This window comes from Patagioenas fasciata, chromosome 3, assembly GCF_037038585.1.
Source record: "Patagioenas fasciata isolate bPatFas1 chromosome 3, bPatFas1.hap1, whole genome shotgun sequence".
NCBI lineage: Eukaryota > Metazoa > Chordata > Aves > Columbiformes > Columbidae > Patagioenas > Patagioenas fasciata.
In genome coordinates, this window is record NC_092522.1 from 22,475,964 (window position 1) to 22,496,426 (window position 20,463).

The 20,463-nt window shown below is 39.3% G+C and overlaps 1 protein-coding gene across 6 annotated transcripts in view; it reads left to right on the top strand.

Moving 5' to 3' along the window:
* Positions 1-4,669: 4,669 nt before the first annotated feature.
* LCLAT1 (lysocardiolipin acyltransferase 1) overlaps positions 4,670-20,463 on the top strand; it is a 128,609-nt gene continuing 112,815 nt past the window's right edge. For 2 of the 6 annotated variants that reach the window (XM_065833973.2, XM_065833975.2), the window contains exons 1-2: positions 4,670-4,827; positions 4,983-5,075. Coding sequence is in view for 1 of the 6 variants with exons in the window: in XM_065833972.2 (XP_065690044.1) it covers positions 14,261-14,289 (29 nt within the window). In the remaining 5 variants the exon portion in view is untranslated. Of the gene's footprint in view, positions 4,828-4,982; positions 5,076-14,195; positions 14,290-20,463 lie in introns of those variants that run through there. The other 4 variants (XM_065833972.2, XM_065833981.2, XM_065833977.2 and 1 more) reach the window with 4 other exon arrangements.

The following is a 20,463-nucleotide window of genomic DNA, read 5'->3' on the forward strand; positions in this document are numbered from 1 at the left end:
AGGTTCTCGGTAGACCCATAAGTAGCCTGTGGGTCACAATTTGAAAACCTTTTGATGCAAGCACAGCCAGGCCATTCAGCAGTGAGAGCTTGTAGAGACTTCCCTTGTTCAAGTGACTGAGGCTTTTGCAAGGAACAAGAGAAAATGAGTTTTCTTTCTGCTGTTTTTTGGCAATTCTAGGGAGGCATGACTGGATGCTTAAAGATATTTTCCATATTGCTTATATTTTCTTTCCTTTTGAGTATCACATGGTCTGTCATTTCCCTCAGCTCAGATATAGGCCCCTAGGGGACTTAGTCTATGAGTAAATCACAAAACTAAACAATAGTGATTAAAACCCAAAATGTTCAAGCATACTGCTGTTATTAGTGACACTGGTTTCAAATGCTTTCCTCTCCTTTATGTCTTCCCTCCCCTCTCTTGGTAGCTTGTTATGAGCTCCATGATGCCACTTGTTATCCAGGTGAGCTGAGCCAACATGGGATGGATGGAAGGGTCCTACTGCACATCATATCATTAAAAACATTTTGTAAAGCTATAGCAAAAAAAAAAATCCCTTTTCCTGTGTTACTGTCAATATCTTAAATTCTTCATTCCATACCTTTCCAAGTCCCGTCAGTGAATGGATGGTAGCTTGTCTCATTTCCTGGTTTCACTTTCTGTTTCTCAGGTGCTAGCACAACTAGAAAATCATAATAATTTTTTATTTCACCCCCTTCCAGAAAGGTTTTCATTGATTCTCTCCCCGCACTGTAGTCAACTCTTGATTTTTTCAGTCTGTTTTTCCACATGATTATTGTTTATGTCCACATAAACATGGACATGCTGGCTTTCAGTCTAGCTGCAAGTCTCCCTCCAATAGCTATTGACCTCTTTGATGAATTTCACTCAAATGTGATGGAAGGGCAATAGTCTCAGAAATAATCATATTCCTACAAGATCTGTTAATACAGTGAAACAGTGAGCAAGCTAGAGAAGTGAGACCTAAATTCATGTCCCCACTGAGCAAACATTATTGTTTCTCTTGGCATCTGGTACTCACTGGCTAACCCACCCCTGCTTCTTCTTGCTTTGTGGGGTTGTCATCTGTGGTGTGGGGAGAAGATGAAATTAATGCAGTGGGTATGGAGGTGGGCTGAGGGATACAGGGAGCAAGTTTGTTGGAAATCAGGCTTTGCTTCTTCTCACTCTCCCCACAGGAATTGTTTTGTGGCTAAATTAAATCTACATTGTATTATTTCAAACATGTCAAAAGCTTGACTTCAGCTTCAAATGGCTTTATTTTTGTGGAGGTAAAGCCAGTACCTTAATATTATTTTAACAAAGCCTTCTGAAATGCACATGGATTTCCAGTCAGCCGGATCCTTCCTTTTTGCTGAATGCTGAACATTCTTTTCTTCCCCTCACTGTTGTCTTTGGCTGTTGAAATTGTACTTTCCACTTTCACAAAAACTGTAGGGGCATTATGAATGCTTGTATTTTTCTTGAGCAGACTTTTGCTTTCTAATAAAACTCTTACACCAAATCGTCTCACGCAAGTTCAGTGTTAAGTATATGATTGTAAAGCACAAGGTGCTTATCTACTTTGCCTGTGTAGTTGCAAATGAAAATTAAATTCTCCTTCGTATTTTCTAATAGAGTGCCATGGTGAATGGTTGAAAAGATGTCATGTTCTTCTTCAGTCAGCTGCACATCAATGTGAGAGACAAAATGATTTATCTACAAACAGTACAAAATTGCTTAAAACAGGAACACAATTACTTGTTATTATCTGTCTTAGCAAATTTTTTTCTCCACAGTTATAAGTTAACTATCCTAACTGGAAATTTGTGTAGCTGAGTGTTGGCATTGTAAGAAGGAGAGCTGTATAGTGTTTCACATTTTCTAATCAAATTATGAACTGTGATTACTATCACCTGACAGCACTCTCAGCAAAAGCAAAGCAATAGGGAGAGTGATTTGTCCAGAATCACCCTGGAAGTGGCAGAGTGGGCTGCAGTAAGATTCTGGCCTGCATTTTGGTGCTCAGAGATATACAGTGGTGTGCTCAAGCTCCTTACTTAGCTGCAAAATCTTCAAGATATTAACCCATTTTAGCGTGGATTCCTTCCATGCAGAGAGCTTCAACCTGAGAGACAATTAGCCATTATCAGTTTATCAAACCAATGTAAAGAGCCGTGACTACCCTGCGTTACAAATACCAAAAGCCACATGTAGATATGACTGAAGTTTCACCTCTTCCACCCTCCCATACAACAACAGTATAGTAACTAGGGTACAGCTTTCCATTTCGCATTCCAGGGCTGCACCAGGAAGCCTATTGCAGATGCCATCACTGCAGGTGCCCCATTTCTGCTCAAACTTTCCAGGCTGCAGTGAGGATTCATTTCACCTAGTTTTAAATATCTGGTGAGTAAAAGTGCTGCCAAAGTCAGCCAATTCAGCTCCCTATGTTCTGAGCTGTCTCATACATCCATTTTAGAATGGAGTGGGTCACTTTTTGGAGTTGCCTAGAGTAGAGAACCTTGATAACTAAGGCTGCCTAAATGCCTGTTTTGTAGTTAGCACAAGTCAGGTGAGCTGAAGAACCCAACAAACAGCCTCCTGACACAAGAGAGTGCGATTTAGTAGGGGGTATTTGGGATGCTATTAGTACTTTTACTTTAGACCTTGTCCAGACAAGTTCTGAGATTGCACAAGGTCATTGGGAAGTCTGTTCCAGTGATTGACCACCCACGTTTTGAAGAATTCCTTCTTAATATCTAATTGAGATTTCTCTTGCTGCAACGTGGGGCCAACGCCTCTCATCTGTTTGCTGTGCACCTTTGAGAAGAGCTGGAATTTCCAACATTTTTATGACTTTTAGGATGAGATTCCCAGAAGGCTCATTCCCTAATTTGTTTGTTTCAAATATTGACCAAACTCATGAATGATTCTCAGCTCCACAAAGGTATTTACTAAAGCAATGAATTCTCACTGAATGATGCTAAGCACTTCTGAAGAGCCAATGTTGTCCTCAAAATCAGCTGCAGTAGAAAAGAGGCATCCCACCAGAGGTGTGGCTATGGGGCAATATACCCCTAAACGTGTACAGGATTGTATTTTGCCCTGGTGTTTGTACATTGCAAGGGCTTTGCAGAGGAGGGTGTTCACCCGTACATGTGAAATAGTTGTGGGATCAGAGAGTAGGTCGCTTCAGTCCTAATCCAACAGCTCTACTCAGTCAGGCATGGGCTCACCTTGGCTTTACACAAGTATAAAACTTTACTTAAAACCTCCTTGAGTTTTCCCTCTTGGATTGGGGGTTTCACCAGATTTGTTTACCTCGTAAAAAAACATACACATGGAAAGAGTACCAAAAGTTTAACCATGTTAAGAGTGAGCGGCAGTTAAGCAGGGCACAATAAAAGCGGAAAATATTGCCAGTTTCAGAAAAAGTTAAGGGAAGCCATCTCCTCATGGCAGTGGAAATCACATGATGATCCTTTTCTTCTTCTGTCACACTTGACAGGCTATTTTATTATGAAATTCACAGCTAACAGTGGTAGGGTTTTCCCCTTTGTACAGCACTGGTGGGCTAATGAATCATTGTCTCTTTTTAGAAAATAACTAAATTAAGACGAGGACTTTTTCCTCCTGAGCACCCCCAGCCATCCTCTCCCACTGGCTAACCCATGGGAATGGCAGCATGGCTCTGTGTACCACAGATCATGTACTGGCCAAAATCTCCTTTTCAGGCCAGCTGGGGCCCAAGCTTTTGGGGGAGAGGAGGCTGAGGGCAGCGGGGCTGAGTCCCAGGGAGGTGGCGTGTCCCTGTGCAGGCCCATGGATCCTTCAGCCACCTGGTCGCTCCCCGGGCCTGTCACCCAGATATGTGTGCATGAGTGTAGAATCATAGCATAGTCTAGGTTGAAGGGACATTCAAAGCTCATCTAGTCCAATCCTCTGCAATGAGCTAGATAAACTAGATCAGGTTGCTCAGAGCCTGGTCCAGCCTGGCCTTGAATGTCTCCAGGGATGGGGCATCTGCCACCTCTCTGGGCATCCTGGGCCAGTGTTTCACCACCCTCATTGTAAAAATCTCTTTCTCATGTCTAGCCTGAATCTCCCCTCCTTCAGTTTAAAACCATCACCCCTTCTCCTGTCGTAACAGGCTCTGCTAAAGAGTCTGTCCCCATCTTTCTTACAAGCCCCTTTTAAGTACCAAAATGCCGCATAAGATCTCCCTGGAGCCTTCTCTTCTCCAGGCTGAACAACCCCAACCCTCTCAGCCTGTCCTCACAGCAGAGCTGTTCCAGCCCTCTGATTATTTCTGTGGCTCCTCTGGCCCCTTTCCAACAGGTCCATGTCTTTCCTGTGCTGAGGGCTCCAGAGCTGGACACAGGACTCCAGGTGGGGTCTCACCACAGCGGAGCAGAGGGGCAGAATCACCTCGCTTGACCTGCTGGCCATGCTCCTGTTGATGCAGCCCAAGATACGATTGGCCTTCTGGGCTGCAAGCACATGTTGCTGCCGCATGCCCAATCTTTCACCCACCAGCACCGCCAAGTCCTTCCCCGTGTCAGGAACGGGTGAGGGTGTGAGAGGGGTGCGGTGGCTGCTGCGCCTTTAAGGGAGGCTGGGGCCAGAATCGCTGCCATGGCGACGGCCTGACAGCTGTGACCGGAAGTGATTGGGGGTCAGAGGTCGGCGGTGGCAGCGGGATCATGGCGGCGGCCCTGGAGACATTGGGCGCCGGTGTGGTTGCACTCCCCGGGACGGCGGCTCCTTGAGTGGGGCGGGGAGCGGAGCGGAGCCTCCTCCCGCCGCGGCGCTGCCCCGTCTCAGGTGAGGGCGGGCGCGTCCGGGTGCTCCCGTGGCGGCCGGGCCGCGCCGCGGTGCTGACCAGCGGCTCCGGATCTCCGCCGCCGACCCGGCCTTGCCGGTGTTTCATCGCCGAGCTCGCCCTGCCGGGCTCTCACCCGCCTCCCGTTTCTCCGCAGGCATGGTCGCCGCGCTGTAGGAGGGCGGGGAGCCGTAGAGATGGAGGAGAGCGCCTGAGCCGGCCCGGGACACGCTCAGTGTGAGCGGAGCGCGTACGTTACCCAAACCCCTTGCCAAGAGAATAACCGGAGGCGTGCTGCTATCATCTCACCCTTCTAGGAAAAGCAGGGTCTCTTGTGATGACTTGTGCATACGCAGAAGTTGATCAGTTTTTGCCAACGATATCTGGGTGGTTTTTCCTCTTGGCTGTGCCCGTGGTCACTTCTCCCGTTGACACTGGCGCTGTGCCACAGTCTTGGCTCGATGTGCCCTCTGGCAAAGGGAAACTTTGACCTGAATGGGCCCCTGCGTGAGAAGTGCAGGGCGAGTATTGGAACAAGGCGGGTAACTTTTCCCGATTGAGCCATTCAGAGCGTAACTGTGGCCACAAAAACGATGTGTACTAAAAATAAATACTAGAATTAAGCTATGTGGGCAGCTTCACATTGGTGTTTACGTGTATTCATTGCAATACAGTACTAGGCTGTCACTAGGCTTTTTTTAATCTCTATTTATGGTAGTACACAGAGTGGACTGTAATTGCTTAATGGGTGATGTATTTTGCTTATTGATTTGTTTATTGATTGCTAAGTATCTCCATATCTCATTTAGTTCATGCTCACTGTCTCCTATTTTGAAGACATCGCCCACTCTCTGCTTTTGGACCCCTGCACTTTTCAGTAGTAGTTACCACAGCAATATTTTAATATTTCTCAAGCACAAACCTGTTCCACTGTAACACAGAGAGAATAACGGATTTTTTTTTTCCTTTCTTATTTTACAAATAGGGAAACCAGAATAAGACATACTTTGGCCTTTCTTTGTTTATAAATTGAATACAGACATCTGAAATGAGCTAGTTGACTTTTGTAATGAGATTTAATAGTATTATACTCAGAATGCAAAGCTTCAGTGGCAGTTGTACTGTTTGGCTTCTCAGCAGATCAAGGTACAGTTTAAAAGTGTGAATACATAGTTTGGTTACTGTGTGGGCTGTAGCTGAAGAGTGTGGTCTCACTGCTTTGCCATCACTGGCCATGGGTTGCTGCTGCTCTCTTTGTGGTGGGTTTAGTGGTTGGATGGTTGCAGGGTCAGTTGATCTAACAGGTTTATGGGGATGGCTTTCTGTCAGGTGGGAGCTATTCTAATGAGTGTTTGATCTTATAAGAATGAAAGCTGTTTCTCTTCCTGCACTAATGTAAACCAGCTGTGGGTTAAGTATAATGTGAAACTGCCTCGAGAAAGTAAATCTCAAATTGGTAATTTCAGAAGTTTTAAGCATAGTCTTTATTTTCTGGGAGTTTTGATTAAAAAAAGAGTCAACCATGTGTAGGGAATATGTGGTAAGAGTAAAGGTAGTGTAAGTCTGTGAAGGAACTTTCCCATCTTTCCAAAGTCTTTTCTCCATTCATTTCTTGCCAAAAAGCTTCTGTGCTAAAGAAAGGGAAGCCTCTTACAAGGCCTTATTTAGACCTCAGAGGCAGGTCTACCATGTGTACTCAGTGAGGTGGGAATCCTGAAGGAAAAGTAACTTTGTGTCCTACTGTAAAAGCCAGACTGAAGTTAGCAGAGAAACCATGATTCCGGTGTGCTCCAACTCCTCAGTCTTGATGAGTTTTGCTTTCGTGGGGTTCCCTGCCATCTTGACAGAAGCAATCTGAAAAGATAATTGAAGTGTCATGAGGCATCATCTTCACATCCACCTGGGCTTTCAGCAGTGTTAGGTTTACATGATCCAGCAGATCCTTTCTCCAGTTGCTCAGCTGGGAGGCTGTCATCTGTTTCATCTTGTCCTGCTGAGTCTTCACTTCTTCAGCAGCTATTTTTAATAATGCTAGTCTTAATTCTTAATAACCTGAACTGTCTCAGGAGCAAATCCCCTCATCCTTCTGGTTTTCTATTTGTTTCTCTCCAAGACTTCTCCATGTAGAGTTTCTATCTCTTAAACTTTGTTTAAACAATCTCGTTTATCTCCTTTCTTGTCACTTGTCCTTCAGTGTGCTGCTGCCTCTCACTCCTTCCACCTCTGCTTTGCCAAAACCCACCTTTTTCCTTTTGTTGGCTTAATCTTCTGTCTTCTTGGGAAATGGAGTGTCTTTGCCTCAGTTTATCCTTTCCTCTTACCTGGTCATCATGGATTTGTTTTTTTCTGTCCTCCTTTCTTTCCTTATTTCATTCTCCTGTTGTCCACTTACAGTCTTGTTAAAGGTTGCCCCTTCCTTGTTCACTTGTTTCTTCAGGTTGTGATGCTGAGAACACACAGAAAAGATTCCTCATGGTCTGTATCTGGTGCTGAGTTCCATAATCTGGATTAATGTTTTTATTACCTGTAGACTGAGATGAGCTAGCTTGTTTGTGTTCCATATGCAGTGTTTGGTCAGCACTAGGAGCTAAGAGTGGGGAAAATGTAACCTTTTTGAAACAGATTCCTGCTGAATGTGTGCAGAGGCTTGCAGTTTGGTTTTATGTGATGTTTTGTTGACCAGACCAAGAAGTAAATAGCTCCTGAAAAACAATTCTGCATGATAGTTTCTTGTTGCTGCGGCAGGGCACAGTGAGGTGTGGGATAGCGGTGTTAGGAGACTTCTTGAAATGTAGACAAAATGTCTTTTTCCTAGTATTTTTCTCTTAGCTGAACTGGTTTGCTTCTGAACTTGCTAATTTCTTGAATTTGATTTGTTTTTATCAAGGTTTCTTGCATACTTAGGGCTTCAAAACTGGAGAAGTCTTTATCATTAATACAGAATTAATTGCTATACTAGATTCACACACTGTCATTTCAGGAGTTTGAATAATGAATTTAATTTGACAGCAGGCTTAGTTTTTCAGGGTTTTTTGTGTGTGTGGTTCCCCCTGCCCTGCCCTAGGGATTCCTTGAAACAAAACTGTTTTGTTTTTTTTTTTTTTTTTTAATCTTGCTGCTTTTTAACATGCCTTTTCAAGATGCCTTCAAGTATCAAGGGAACAGGTATTGCTTTCCTTCCAGTGGTTCTGAAAGGTATAGCTTAAACTAAAGTGCTTTCTCATTGAGCTTATGGTGGTTTTGTTTTTCTTGAAGGAATGCAGCATATCTTGTATTGAAAGAAAAATATTTATTAGCCCTCTTCTTTTGATAGCAACTTCAGAGGTGCCAGTAAGGCTAAATGAATAGATTGCCTGATGTGCCTATATGAAGCCGTTATGTGTATCACCATACATTGCATGTAGAAAGAGAATTCACTCTCCTTGAAAATGCTTTAATCTTTTATAAAATTAGTGTTTGAATCATGGAAGTGTTCCTATAAACTACTGTGCCTCATACATACTCACTGTTCCTGGGGGCTTTCATATATGAATGATAGTTTGTTTTGTACTCCTTCACCAGATTAGTGAAATGACGCAGCTGGTTATAGTCAGAAGAGTCAAAATATAACCAAACACCCAGGCTTTTACAGGAGAACAAGAAATAAAACATAACCAAGCTGTTCATTTCTCTTGCTAAATCAAAGACAATAGCAGGCAGTGCTGGTACTGACAAGTACACACAATTGTGATTTTTAAACAGGAATGGAGTTACTTTGATTTACTGAAATCCGTTAGTTGCATCAAACTGGTAATAGTTGTTGCAGATCAAGATTTAACTGACTGTTCAGAGTAACTGGTATTTGTTATGTTATATATGAATGAACACACACACCGAAGGTTAGTGTGTGATTATTTTTTTTTCCATTTAAGTTTTGAATGGTCAGTATGATAATGATTCCACCCAAATATAAATGTTAATTGTGGATTAAGAGAAAATATGCTCTATGATCCTTCAAATCTTTCAGGAACGTCCTCTCTGCTGTTAAAAGGTAAAAATTTTACCCTCTTGCTACACATGAGGGCTTGTGTGAAATGCCTCATGTGGCCGTTGATGCAGTCTTAACAGTGATAAAAGTGCCGAGAATCATCTGTTCAGTGTAATCAACTCCTGGAGCAACAGAAACTGTAGATAAGATCCAAACCCTTTTTATTTTCTCAAAGAAAATTATTTGTCTAAGTAATTAATTGCACATCACTTGGTAATTTTGCTCTTAGGTTTCATTATGGTTACTCTTATCTAGTGTTGGCATTGATTTTTAATATTGATTTTCCCCACACAAGCAACGATCTACAGCCTGCATTTGTTCAGGTCAAGTATTAGCATTGTGTGTTTGAATTCAGAAGATAATTGCATATCTTGCAAATTACCCAATGGCTGTTTCATCTTGAAACATTTAGGAATCCATTTTAGTTTCTCGTAATTATAATGTTTTAGTCAGACAGCAATCTAAACTTAAGACAGCACTTTGGCAGTGATATGCTTGTTTTTCTAAAATGAGCACAGTTTCTGTGGTTAAATTTTCCTTTCATTTAAATATAGATTTCAATCAGTGTAGGCCAAACTTTTCCAACCATGTTTAAAATTAGCTGAAGCCATATTTTAAAAAATATGTTCTCTAATGTGATTGAACTTGTGTAGAAAAGTGTATGCAGAAATGAAGGTTTTTAATCTGATTAATGCTTTTGAAGTGTTTTTACAATTCATTTGCAAAAAAACATTTATAGACTGGCTCAAATATGACCTGATACTATTATTCTCTTTGTAATAAATACCACTGAAAGCACTTCGTGCTGTGCTTCTGAAATTTGAAAGGTACCTGTGCAGAAAGAAACTGTAAACTCCACTCATCAAGCAGCTAAGTTACAACATCAAAACAAAGCAAGATGCTTGCTGTTCTTCCAGACTTCCACACAAGTGTCCTTTTGGAGATTACTGTAGTTCTCATTGGTCATCCTGTACTTCTTTAGGCAGGTATAGTTACCATTTTCAGTTGGTAAGTTGTGAACAGATGCATAGCAAATGTTAAGCTTTGTCTAGAGAGTGTTCAACACCGTATGAATTCTGAAATAGAAGTGGTAACGAGTCTGAGTTGAATCTATCAGGTGGCTAGTATAACTCCCTGAATTACTGTTTAACATTTGGTTGTTTCAATTTCTAGAAAAGTATTTTTTAAAAAATAAATCAAAACAAACAAAACCAAAGCAGCATTGAAACCCAAACAAATAAAAAACGAAATAATTCCCCCCTCTGCCAACAACCAACCAAACAGAAAAAAATCTGTTACAAATTTTACATCTCTGTTTTTAACCAAATGCAGGGAAAAAGGTCTTTGGCAATCCAGTTGGCAAAGTGTTCAGAGAGCAAGGGAGTCAATCTGTGAGCAGACATCTCTTCAGACAGATCATTTCTACTGTTCACAGGTAGAATAGGTTACTTTCACAGAAAAAGGAGAGGACAATTGTCACAAGAAGGAGATGAGTCATGTGGATTTCCATTATATGGAATGCAGTGTTTTTACCTGAGATGTGCTGGTTAGCTTGGATGCGCTGTTTCTTAGGTGAAAACCATGTAGAAAAGAAATACTGTCCTAGTTTGGACACGGCACTATGAGGAATTTGACTTAGTTTTTCAGATGCTTTATTTTATTATTCAGATGCTAGAAGGACTAGAGCGTTCTAGTTTTTAATACTTGGTCTTAGAGCAATCTTACCTCTGTTCAGCTGATCAATTAGTTTTTCAAAATCATGTTTGTTACTGTGGTTTTTTTATGGTCTGCTACAATGTAAGGGATGTTGGTTTTGAAAGAGCTGGAAATACTATAGCAATAGTAAACTTATCAATGACTGGTAAAGCTTACCTTTTTTCTAATTGCTGCAGCTTGTGCTATTACTTTCAAGAAACTTAAATGGAACAAAGACGTTTTAATTTCACGTAATGGTTTTTCTCATGAACAGGACCAACTCTTACCCAGAACTCACATGGGACAGTGGGTATTTCTCAAGCATTCAGCTTACTGAATAGTAGCTACACTTGTGCTCATTGAAAAACAACTTTTAACTCTTCTAGTAAGGTGAAACCAGGAGACAGTGGTGACCACATGATGATCTCTGAAAGTTAATGTTTCAAAGGGAACCAAAGTGCCTTCCAGACTCCCGTTATGGTCAGAACTTGGCGCTTGTTCCTAGTTCTGCTGTGTAAATGTTTTAGGTTATGTATTGGCTGGACCTGGGAGCTGCATGCTTCAGTCATCATGATGTCCTGCAAAAGATTTCTCGAAGACCAGAAGAGATAGAAATATTTACCTGTTAAGTCTCTGTTTGGAGTCAGTTTTTTTTTAAACTCTTCACCTATAGAAAACCTATTTATCTTGAGTACTGTATTTCAGAAAGTGTGAGGTAATATACTCATGTGAAGGTTATTGAGCTGATCTGTAGCATCTGGTAAGGTAAGGTTTCCTTTCAGCCTCCTGCATAGACAGTATGTTCTTCTGGACTTCCCTCTTCTGTCTTCAGTGTGAAAACATCACTAAATCTTTCAACTTCACTAGTGAATTCCCTTAGAAAGAAAACAGTCTTAGCAATTTCTTTCAAGATCTCTGACCTGGGTCACTAGATCCATCCTTAGAACAGGTGAAAAAGATGCACTGCCAGCGAACTAATTATATGTAGTTCATCATCTGGTAGTGGAAACAATTAATGTTCTTGGGAATGGCGTGCATTTCACATTTGGAAAGAGGCTGCTGGGTTTGGTTTAATCTCTCTTAAATAACGGCAGACTGTTTAGGAACATGAAATGTATTGTTCTGGGTATGCTTGATCTTTCTGAACTTTGGGTATAGACCATTTTAGACAAGGATCAATCTTACTGTGTTTTGTGCTCTCTCCACAGATGCATAGATTTTGCACTAGAGTTTCCTTCAAAAATACTTACGTGTCAGTCTGATTTACAGAAAGTGTTTTGCAGACTCGTCTATTTCTAACCACTAAAAGTGACAAAGGGTGTGTCTCCCCCCAAATTAGGGCTTCGGTCAGAGAATTGTGTTCTTTTATTAGGAACATGAGGTTTAAATTTTCACTTGAATACCAAGTTTTACATAAAATCCTGCCAGTTGTCCATTATTTCCAGTGCTTGCATGGGTCTACTATTCATTACAAAATGGATATGTCGTTGTTCTGTTGTAAACGGTTGTGTCTTTAGATCCCAGTTTCCAAAATTTACTTAGTGGTTGGTTGGCTTTTTTTTGGTAATAACTTTCTTTACAGAAAATAGTTTGTGTTGTTTTTTTTTCCTTACATTGTAATGAATGTAGATGTTTACTTATTGTATCTCAGTACTATTCTGAAGAAAGAATCTTGGTCTCTTTCCTAAATATTGAAGTGTGTTTAGTTTTGCACCTCTTGGATACAGGGTTAGATGTTGAACAGTGTCAGCTTGACTAAGCAACAAAAAAAACCAAAACAAACCCACTTTAAGACAATGCTTTAACTGAACAACACATCTCATTTCGATTTTGACAGTGAGTAGAAGAGCTATGTGTTTATCTTGTCTGCCACCTTAATGGTTTTTGAATGACAAATGCTTGCAAAGATGTTAAGGGCTAAACAGCTATATTTTTTGGGTGTTCTGATTACAGTAGGTCATTGAAGGACCTTGAGAGATGGCTGATCTGTGAAATTGAGACGAAGGCTCTGTACTTACAGTAGTATGGGAATTAAATATAAGCAGAAGCAAATGCGGCTTGAGTGGTCACGATATGGATATTGCTGAAATGATTGTTAACAACACAGGAATATGTATTATCTTCTGTCTAAAGGGGAAGAAGCTAAAATTGTAGTTTTTCCGTTAAAGTAATTGCAGTAGACTAGTGTGTTGAAGAACAATATGACATGATATACGGTGCCCTTGTGCAGGAGAATAACTTTGAAAATACACTAATAGCAGTTATTTCTGATTAATAAAAGAATGTTATGAAAAGTTAAGAGGATTTAGTAAGCTTTGATTCTGTCAGTCACATGCTAGTAATGTTTTCCTTATGGTCTACCAGCTCTTTGTGCCTTTGCAGCTTGGGAGACTGTCACCCTTCCGCAGCAGCACTGTTCCCCTCAAGTGGCTATTGCAAATACTCCCTGCCCTTTTTTCAGGGAAGCTTTAAGTTATTCCCATGTTGCCTGCAGGCCCACTTGTGTTCAGAGTCTTATTTCTTTTATATATAGACAGTGGCAAATAGAGGCTGGCTTTTCTTTTTTGGCTTTATGTAAGGCGTCCATAAAAATCTGCTAAGCAAACTGGCAGTGCATATATTATGCATAGATTTATTATCATGAGCGCTGGGCATGCAAAATTAAGCTTGCTTTTGAAACAGAAGGTATCATTGTGAGTAAAATGCTGACATGAGTTTGCATGTTAGGAAGAAAGATTACATTTCCTGTCTCTGTTATCTCTCACTGCATCTTGAAGTACAGAATTAGCTGAAAAAGGCATATTGAGGACAGGCTTTTGCTGAAGTTCAGAAATATCATTATTTGTAAATGTAAAATAAGCAAATCTTAAAACTTAAGGAAACTGTCTGCTAGCTTTGGATTTTAGTGCAAGGTATTATGTATGTACAGATGATAATGTTTACTAGAAGTATCACAAAATTATGTGTTTGCTAGGAGATACCCTCAAAAATAGAAAATAGTATTTGCAAAATATTGTTGTACATAGAGTTCCACAGGCTGCAGAATATTTTAGAATGAAGGTTTTCAGCGATACTGAAAATAATCTGATCTGACAGAAGAGTAATATTTTAATGCATATTTATAGCATTACAAGAGGAAAGAGAAATTATCAACAGGTGCTTCTTCATCACTTGAAAACTGCTGTTTTTGTTATAGCTCTCCAGCCATTTAGCTAAATGTTTACAATCTTTACAGGGATAATATATTAGTGACTTCAGAGAAAATGCCTATGTTTGTCCTCAATATTCGGTAAAGATACCAATTCCCAGGATTTTTCTGTGTGGGATCTTAGTTCTTCTGCTTGCGACTGATGCGAGTCTCACAGTGCTTAAGATCTGGGGATGTGGTGTTAATGTGAGGGACTGGCCCACCCTTAGCAATTGCATATTTTTTGACATCTCTGTTTGTCCTTTACTTGAGAAAGGTTACTGTGTTTTTTCCTGTCCATTTCAGTGTCTTGAATGTTTTTATGTTTGTTGTGACATTAGCAAGAACCTTCATTTCTGATCGGGGAGCTATTTAGTGTAGCTTGTTTCATCAGTCTCTTGTTTCTTAATTAGCTGATTGTTTTCTTCTTAACATCTCTCCCCTATGCTGAACCCTATAAGAGCTGTCAGATTTCCACCAGACATGTACTGAAGAGCTAGAACATGGAAGTGAAGTTCATGGTGGAATGAGGTCTGGGAAGAAGCAAAGTTGTGGGCAAGTATTTTTTCTTTTTCCAAATATTAAGCTTCAGCCACATTAATATGTCTACAAAAACATTATTGGACTGATTTAAAGCAAAATTCTAGAACTGCTATATCCCACATGGCATGAAACATTCCTGCTTTTTTTTTTTCGTGGTGTATTGACTTCTTACAAAGAAGGGAAATAAATTTTAGAAAGAATGTTATACATAAACCATTTGAGACTTTCTCTGTTAAGGAAATACCAGCTGTCAAGAAAGATGCAGCCAATGTTGAGTTATAATAAAAACATTGTAAAGGAAATATTTGTCAAGGAAAAGTGAATTAATTAAAACATTTTAACTATTTTTACTCTAGAAGAAGGTTAGGAAAGTTCTATGTGAACCTTTTCTAAATGCAACCACTATTAACTTCCTTCTGAAAAAATAAATTGGTGGCTTTTAACTTAGGTAAGTTTTTCTTAATGTAGAATAAAGAAATTTTCTGGCCACAATGCAAATAGTAGGGGGAAAAAAAAGAGTTGGAGTCATTATACCTTATTACCCTCAAATCCTATAACCTTACTTTCATTGATTCTTCCTCATGGACAGAATTTATATCGAAAAGAAAATAGGTTACATTTTAGGATGTTCATATTAACATTTTTATTTGGAAATCGGTTATTTTATGAGCAGTTAATAGCACCAGGAGGCATTATTTTGCTCTGAGGAAAACAGCGAAGTGCACATAAAAAGGAACTTGGATCAGGCATGTGAAACATTAAATATGATAGGATTTACTCTTTCTTTAATCCAGTCTAACCTGCTGTCTTTAAGGAGTTGTACACTGAATATGCAGATTTACTGTAATGGTTTGAAACATAAACTTTTGATTTCATTACACGTTTGCTCTTTTTCCTAATAATGTGTGGATGCTATCAGATACACCCTGAAATGTAGCAAATACGGAAACCGTCATGTCTATTACCTTTCTACATAATGCTCTATTTTTTTTTTTTTAATGTAAAGAGGTTGAAGACCATACTTAGATGTTATGGTTATGTGAACTACTTAACTGTTGACTTTTTGTTTTTAGAAAAGCTTAAATATTGTACATAGCAATGTTAGGTCTTAGTCTGTTTAAGGTATCCTAGCTTTTAGTGTTAATTATTTTCTGGAAATTCATGAAGATCAGTGTGTTTTCTTTTGTTCCTTGAAAATATGAAAATTTCATTTCTCAAGTTACATGATTGCTATTAGAGATGAGCAGCTGTTGTTCCCTAAAATTCTCTTCACACTAGTCTCGTGATTTTAGGCTTCGTTAAAATAACAGCAGAAACCTAAATACCATAGCCTAAATTTTTTCGTGTCCCTGACATCTCCGCATTTGAGTTGACAGTATGTAACACATAAGATTTTTCTCCTTAAAAACCTTACTGTTCTGGATGGCTTGTGTTTTAGGAATGCCTTAAAGATTTAAGGAATGCGGTCTGTAGAACCCATTTTACTTGTTGCACATGCTTGGTGTTGTGTACTGAGCTGAATAAAGAATTGAAGATAATAATCTAAAGGTTTTAGTTAAATGCCACTCTGAAGAACCGTGTTTTGCTTTTTACTTGATAAGCAAGATATGCAACGTTGTTATTAACAATAATTATGATCCTTGCATTGAATAGTCAGGTTTGAAGCTGGACATCTATAAAATAGAGAATGCAAGGCTTTCACAGCTGCACCTGAAGCTAAGAGAAGTTGTGAATTGTGCTTGTGATGTACTGCACATTGACAAATATTCTGAAAAAAATAGTCTGGAAACATTCCAGATTACACAGACACAGTTCATATACCTTGTGCCATGGATCTTGAGCAATAAAAATATGAAAAAGATCTGTTGTGAAAATAAATTACTGACTTATAACACTTTCAGATAGTAGTATAATGAGCATAATATGGAGGAAAAAGACATTTTACAAAAGGTTGGTTTTTGTCCTGGGATTTCAATGGCTTTGGCTAATTTTCGCACTGTGGTATAAGAAGGAGAGAAAGAAATGCAAAGTACTTTCTTGCTGTTAACCCTGGCTGTCAAAGCATGTGCAATGTTTGAGGCAGGGTTCCTGTTTGAAGAACAAAAAACAGAGGAAAAAACAAACCAAAACAAACAAAACCAAAAACTATCAAACACCTCAAAACAAACAAAAAGCCAACCAAACCTAAACCAACCAAAGAAACAAACAAAACCCAAACCAAAACCAAAGAAACTAAAAAACCAAACCAACCAAACAAAAACAGACAAAAAAACAGCCAGGAAGGAAGGAACAGTCTCAATTCTAGTGTGTTATAATTTCCGTATGTTTGATTGTGCAGCTTCAGTATCCCAAATGTTTTTTGAGTGTAATATGAAGGTAACAATTCCCTACCAGTGTGCTGGGTGGTGCTGAATTCTCTTGATCTTTTAGCTTTGAATGTAGCAAACTGTAATTATGCTGGGGATGACCCCTTACTAAAGGTGACATTCTCCCTCGTGTAAATTCTGGTGGTGCTGTATCTGGCCTAAATACTTTTCAGGCTGAAAGTAGCTCTTTATTTTAAGTCGGACTTCCACAGAATCGCTTCATCTGTAGCCTGAGACTATGCTTTACTGGCAATCTGTTTTATTGTATGCAAAATGATAGATACCAGAGATCAGTGCAGACTCCAAAGAGAAGTAACTAGAATGAGTTCCTGAATACAGTATCAAGACCACTAATCATGTCAGGGCTAAAAAAAAACCTGTCAGTATTCCAAGGTATTTCTACGAAGCAGTTAACAATTGTGAATGAATCTGCAGTTTGAGTGAATTATGTAGATCCTACTTTATGCCTCTCACTTAAATCTAGCTTTTGTCCAGAATGACATAGTTCTTTGTGTATTTACTATATGCATGATCATGCATATGGTTATTGTTCAAAGGAGAAGAGGAAAATAGCATCTTCTAATTTGTCAGTTCACATGTTGAAATATTCTTTATTGTAACTCTTGTGAAAATTGAATTAGCCATTGAGTACCACTTTTTTTTCTTTCAGTCTGATGATTCTGCAATCGAGATGAAGGATGTTGGTCATGATGCCTTTCTTCTGAGAAATTAATACTGAACCATTGTGCATTGATTGACTTTTACTGTCTAATTGGTGATAGACAGGTTTGCTCAATCTTAGTTGGCTTTCACAGTGAAGTTAAGCCTAAAAATGTTCTTAGAGTTATTAGATCTAAATATATCTTAGTCTTGCATGATATTTAAAATGGCACAAAGCTTATTTGATGAACTGGTAGACATCTTTACAGGTGGGTAACTTGGAGAGATGCATTTTGAATGAGATGTAAAGCTTAGTTTCATCCTAGTTTACCTTATCTCATGGTCAGTTAAATCTTTTCTTCAGCTGTTGACTGAGGACACAGTAATCATCTTTAATTGTATTTGCCATCAGATATATCCATAATGTGGAGAATTCCCTACCAGTGAGAAATAATACTCCTTTATGCAATTTTAAAATAAGAACTTTGGGGGAAAAATATGCTATCACTACAAAGTATATTTCTGTTATCTGTCCTGCATAATAGAAAGTGACTAAATTACATTATGAAAATTTATAACAACTTTACCAAAATTGCAGGTTGTAGATCTTCTTTAATAGGCCATCAGGAGGCTGAATTGAGCTGGTTCTTAATGTATAGAAAAATCTACTTTTAGTTTAAAAGGGTCAGTTATGATATATCTTAATGTAATTTTCCGTCTACATGCTTGATATCATTATCTGACAACACAGAAGCTAGAGATAGAAAGTTATAAAGAGAAATTATTTGACTACATTAAGTGTTATGGGAAAATGGATAGATGAGTCCCATTAGCTATGTTGTGTTGAACTGCAGCCAGCCATTTTGAAATATTTTGAAATATTTTAAATCCCTACCATTCCTGAACAGCTGGAAGAGGATCCTTTTCTGATATTCTTTCTAAAAGGGATTATTATTTATTTTTGTTGCAGTTTGGTGTAAGGAATCCGGTGAAGTGTCAGGAAATTATTACGTTTTTCCTTAGTGACTAATGCAGTCAAACCCAATTTGAAACTTGGAATCTGTTACCAATAAAAAAGGCTTATGATTATGCTGTTACATGTTTTAGATTACTATAAATTTCTTATTTCCAGTAAAATACCTAAAATCAGTATGTTGTAAACTATTTATCTATACACCTTAATTGTATTTCTTGGATAGAGAATCCTGTAAGAGCAATCTTCTGCAAATCTTGTTTTGCAAGTTTTTCTTTGTTCTGTTCCTTACACTTGTGTTGATGCTTTTCCATTTCCAAACCCCTTCAAAGTTTCCAGTTTATCAACACTTTGAGATGTAGGAAGTGATTGGTCTGGGTGTCTTTGTGCTGCATGGTTTGAAGATAAGATGTGTCTGCAGCTGCTGCCAGACTGAAGCCTGAAGCAATGGCAGAACATTTGTGCTGAGTTAACTAGAATGGCTTCATCTACTTTATTTCTTGCACTGTCACCATTAATCTCATTCTTCTTTGCCACAGTGTTAGTTATTAAAAATTCTGAAGTCTTAAGAAATGCTTATCGAATAAGTTCTCACTCTTTTTGTCTATTATATCATTTTTGCATACTGCAGATTGCTGTAAATTGCTTTAGAAAGCACTATGAAAAAATAATGGCTTAATATGTATATCTCTATCTAAGTGAAAAGGATCTTTCAGTTGTGGCTCATGTCTTCTAGTTTACCTAAATGTTTGGTATTGGGTCCTCTTACCAAAATGTGGAAAAACGTTGGAAGATCAGTGAACTATTTTGTTTTGGAATATGTTTATTTTTTCCTAAAGTAATTTGAACTATTTTAGGCCATACTGTGACAAAGCACTACTGAGACTTTATACAAGTTATAAAAAGCTTTAAAATTTGAAATGGATCACCTGTTTACCTCATTTTTGGCAATGATTAGAATGAAAATGTCATCTTTATTTTCTTGAACTTCGTGTTTTGTCTTTTAATCTCTTGTTAGTTTTTCCTCGCAGCCTTGCAGTATTGCAAAACAACATTATAAGCTTAATTATTTGCTTCCTGCAGTTAAAATGTTTGAAACGGAGCTGACAACTGATGAATTTTTAAGTGACTTTAGAATCTCTTAATATTGCAGCTAAGAGGGAGGTGTTTTCGAAAGCACTTGCCTAATTCAGAGTTTACTAAAATTTGACCTTAATTATTCTGGTTTGAGTGAGGACCCAGGACCAAAGGAATTATTCTGCTAGTGGTTGAAGATGGAAACCCCCTCATGCTGAATTTGAAGAGCTATAAATTCTCTTTCTCCTTGTTGTGGAAATCCTGGGTAGCAGCTAAAGGTACACTCGGGGACTTCACCTCCCAGCTACTAAGGACACTCTAGACCAGGAGTGTCAAACTAATTTCCACCGGGGGCCACATCTGCCTTACGGTTGCCTTCAAAGGGCCTGATGTAGGAGTAGTTACATTTACACAGTCCTAAAATTACTTTTGGCCCTTTGAAGGCAACTGTGAGGCTGATGTGGCCCCCGGTGGAAATGAGTTTGACACCTCTGGTCTAGATACTTCTGTGAATTTCTAGTGTAGAGACCCTGCACAAACACATTCTAGAGATACTGGAGAGAGTTCAGTGAAGGGCCAGGAGGGCAATGAGCATTTGACACATGAAGAAAGGCTGGGAGACCTGGGACTGTTCAGCCTGGAGAAGAGGAGGCTCAGGGAGTGGGATCTGATCAGTGTCTGTAAATACCTGAAGGGAGGATGTGAAGAGGACGGGTCCAGGCTTTGCTCAGTGGTCCCCAGGGACAGGACCGTCGACCGTGGGCGTAAACTGAAACACATCGGAAACCACTTTGTTTACTGGGAGGGTCAGTCAGCACGGGCACAGATTGCCCAAGGAGATTATGGAATCTCCTCCAGAGGTATTGGTGAGCTGACTAGACTCAGTCCTGGAGAGCTGGCTGTAGGTGGTCCTGCTTGAGCAGCAGCATTGGACCAGATGACCTCCAGACATTGCTTCCAACTGTAGCTGTTCTGTGGGATTTCGGTATGCAAATATCGTACGGTCTTTATTGGTTTGAGATCACCCATAGATGATTCACAGGGGAAGATGATTCTCCGTAAAACAGAAGATACTTTCTTCCTTTAAAGCTCCCATCAGCTTCCGAGGAG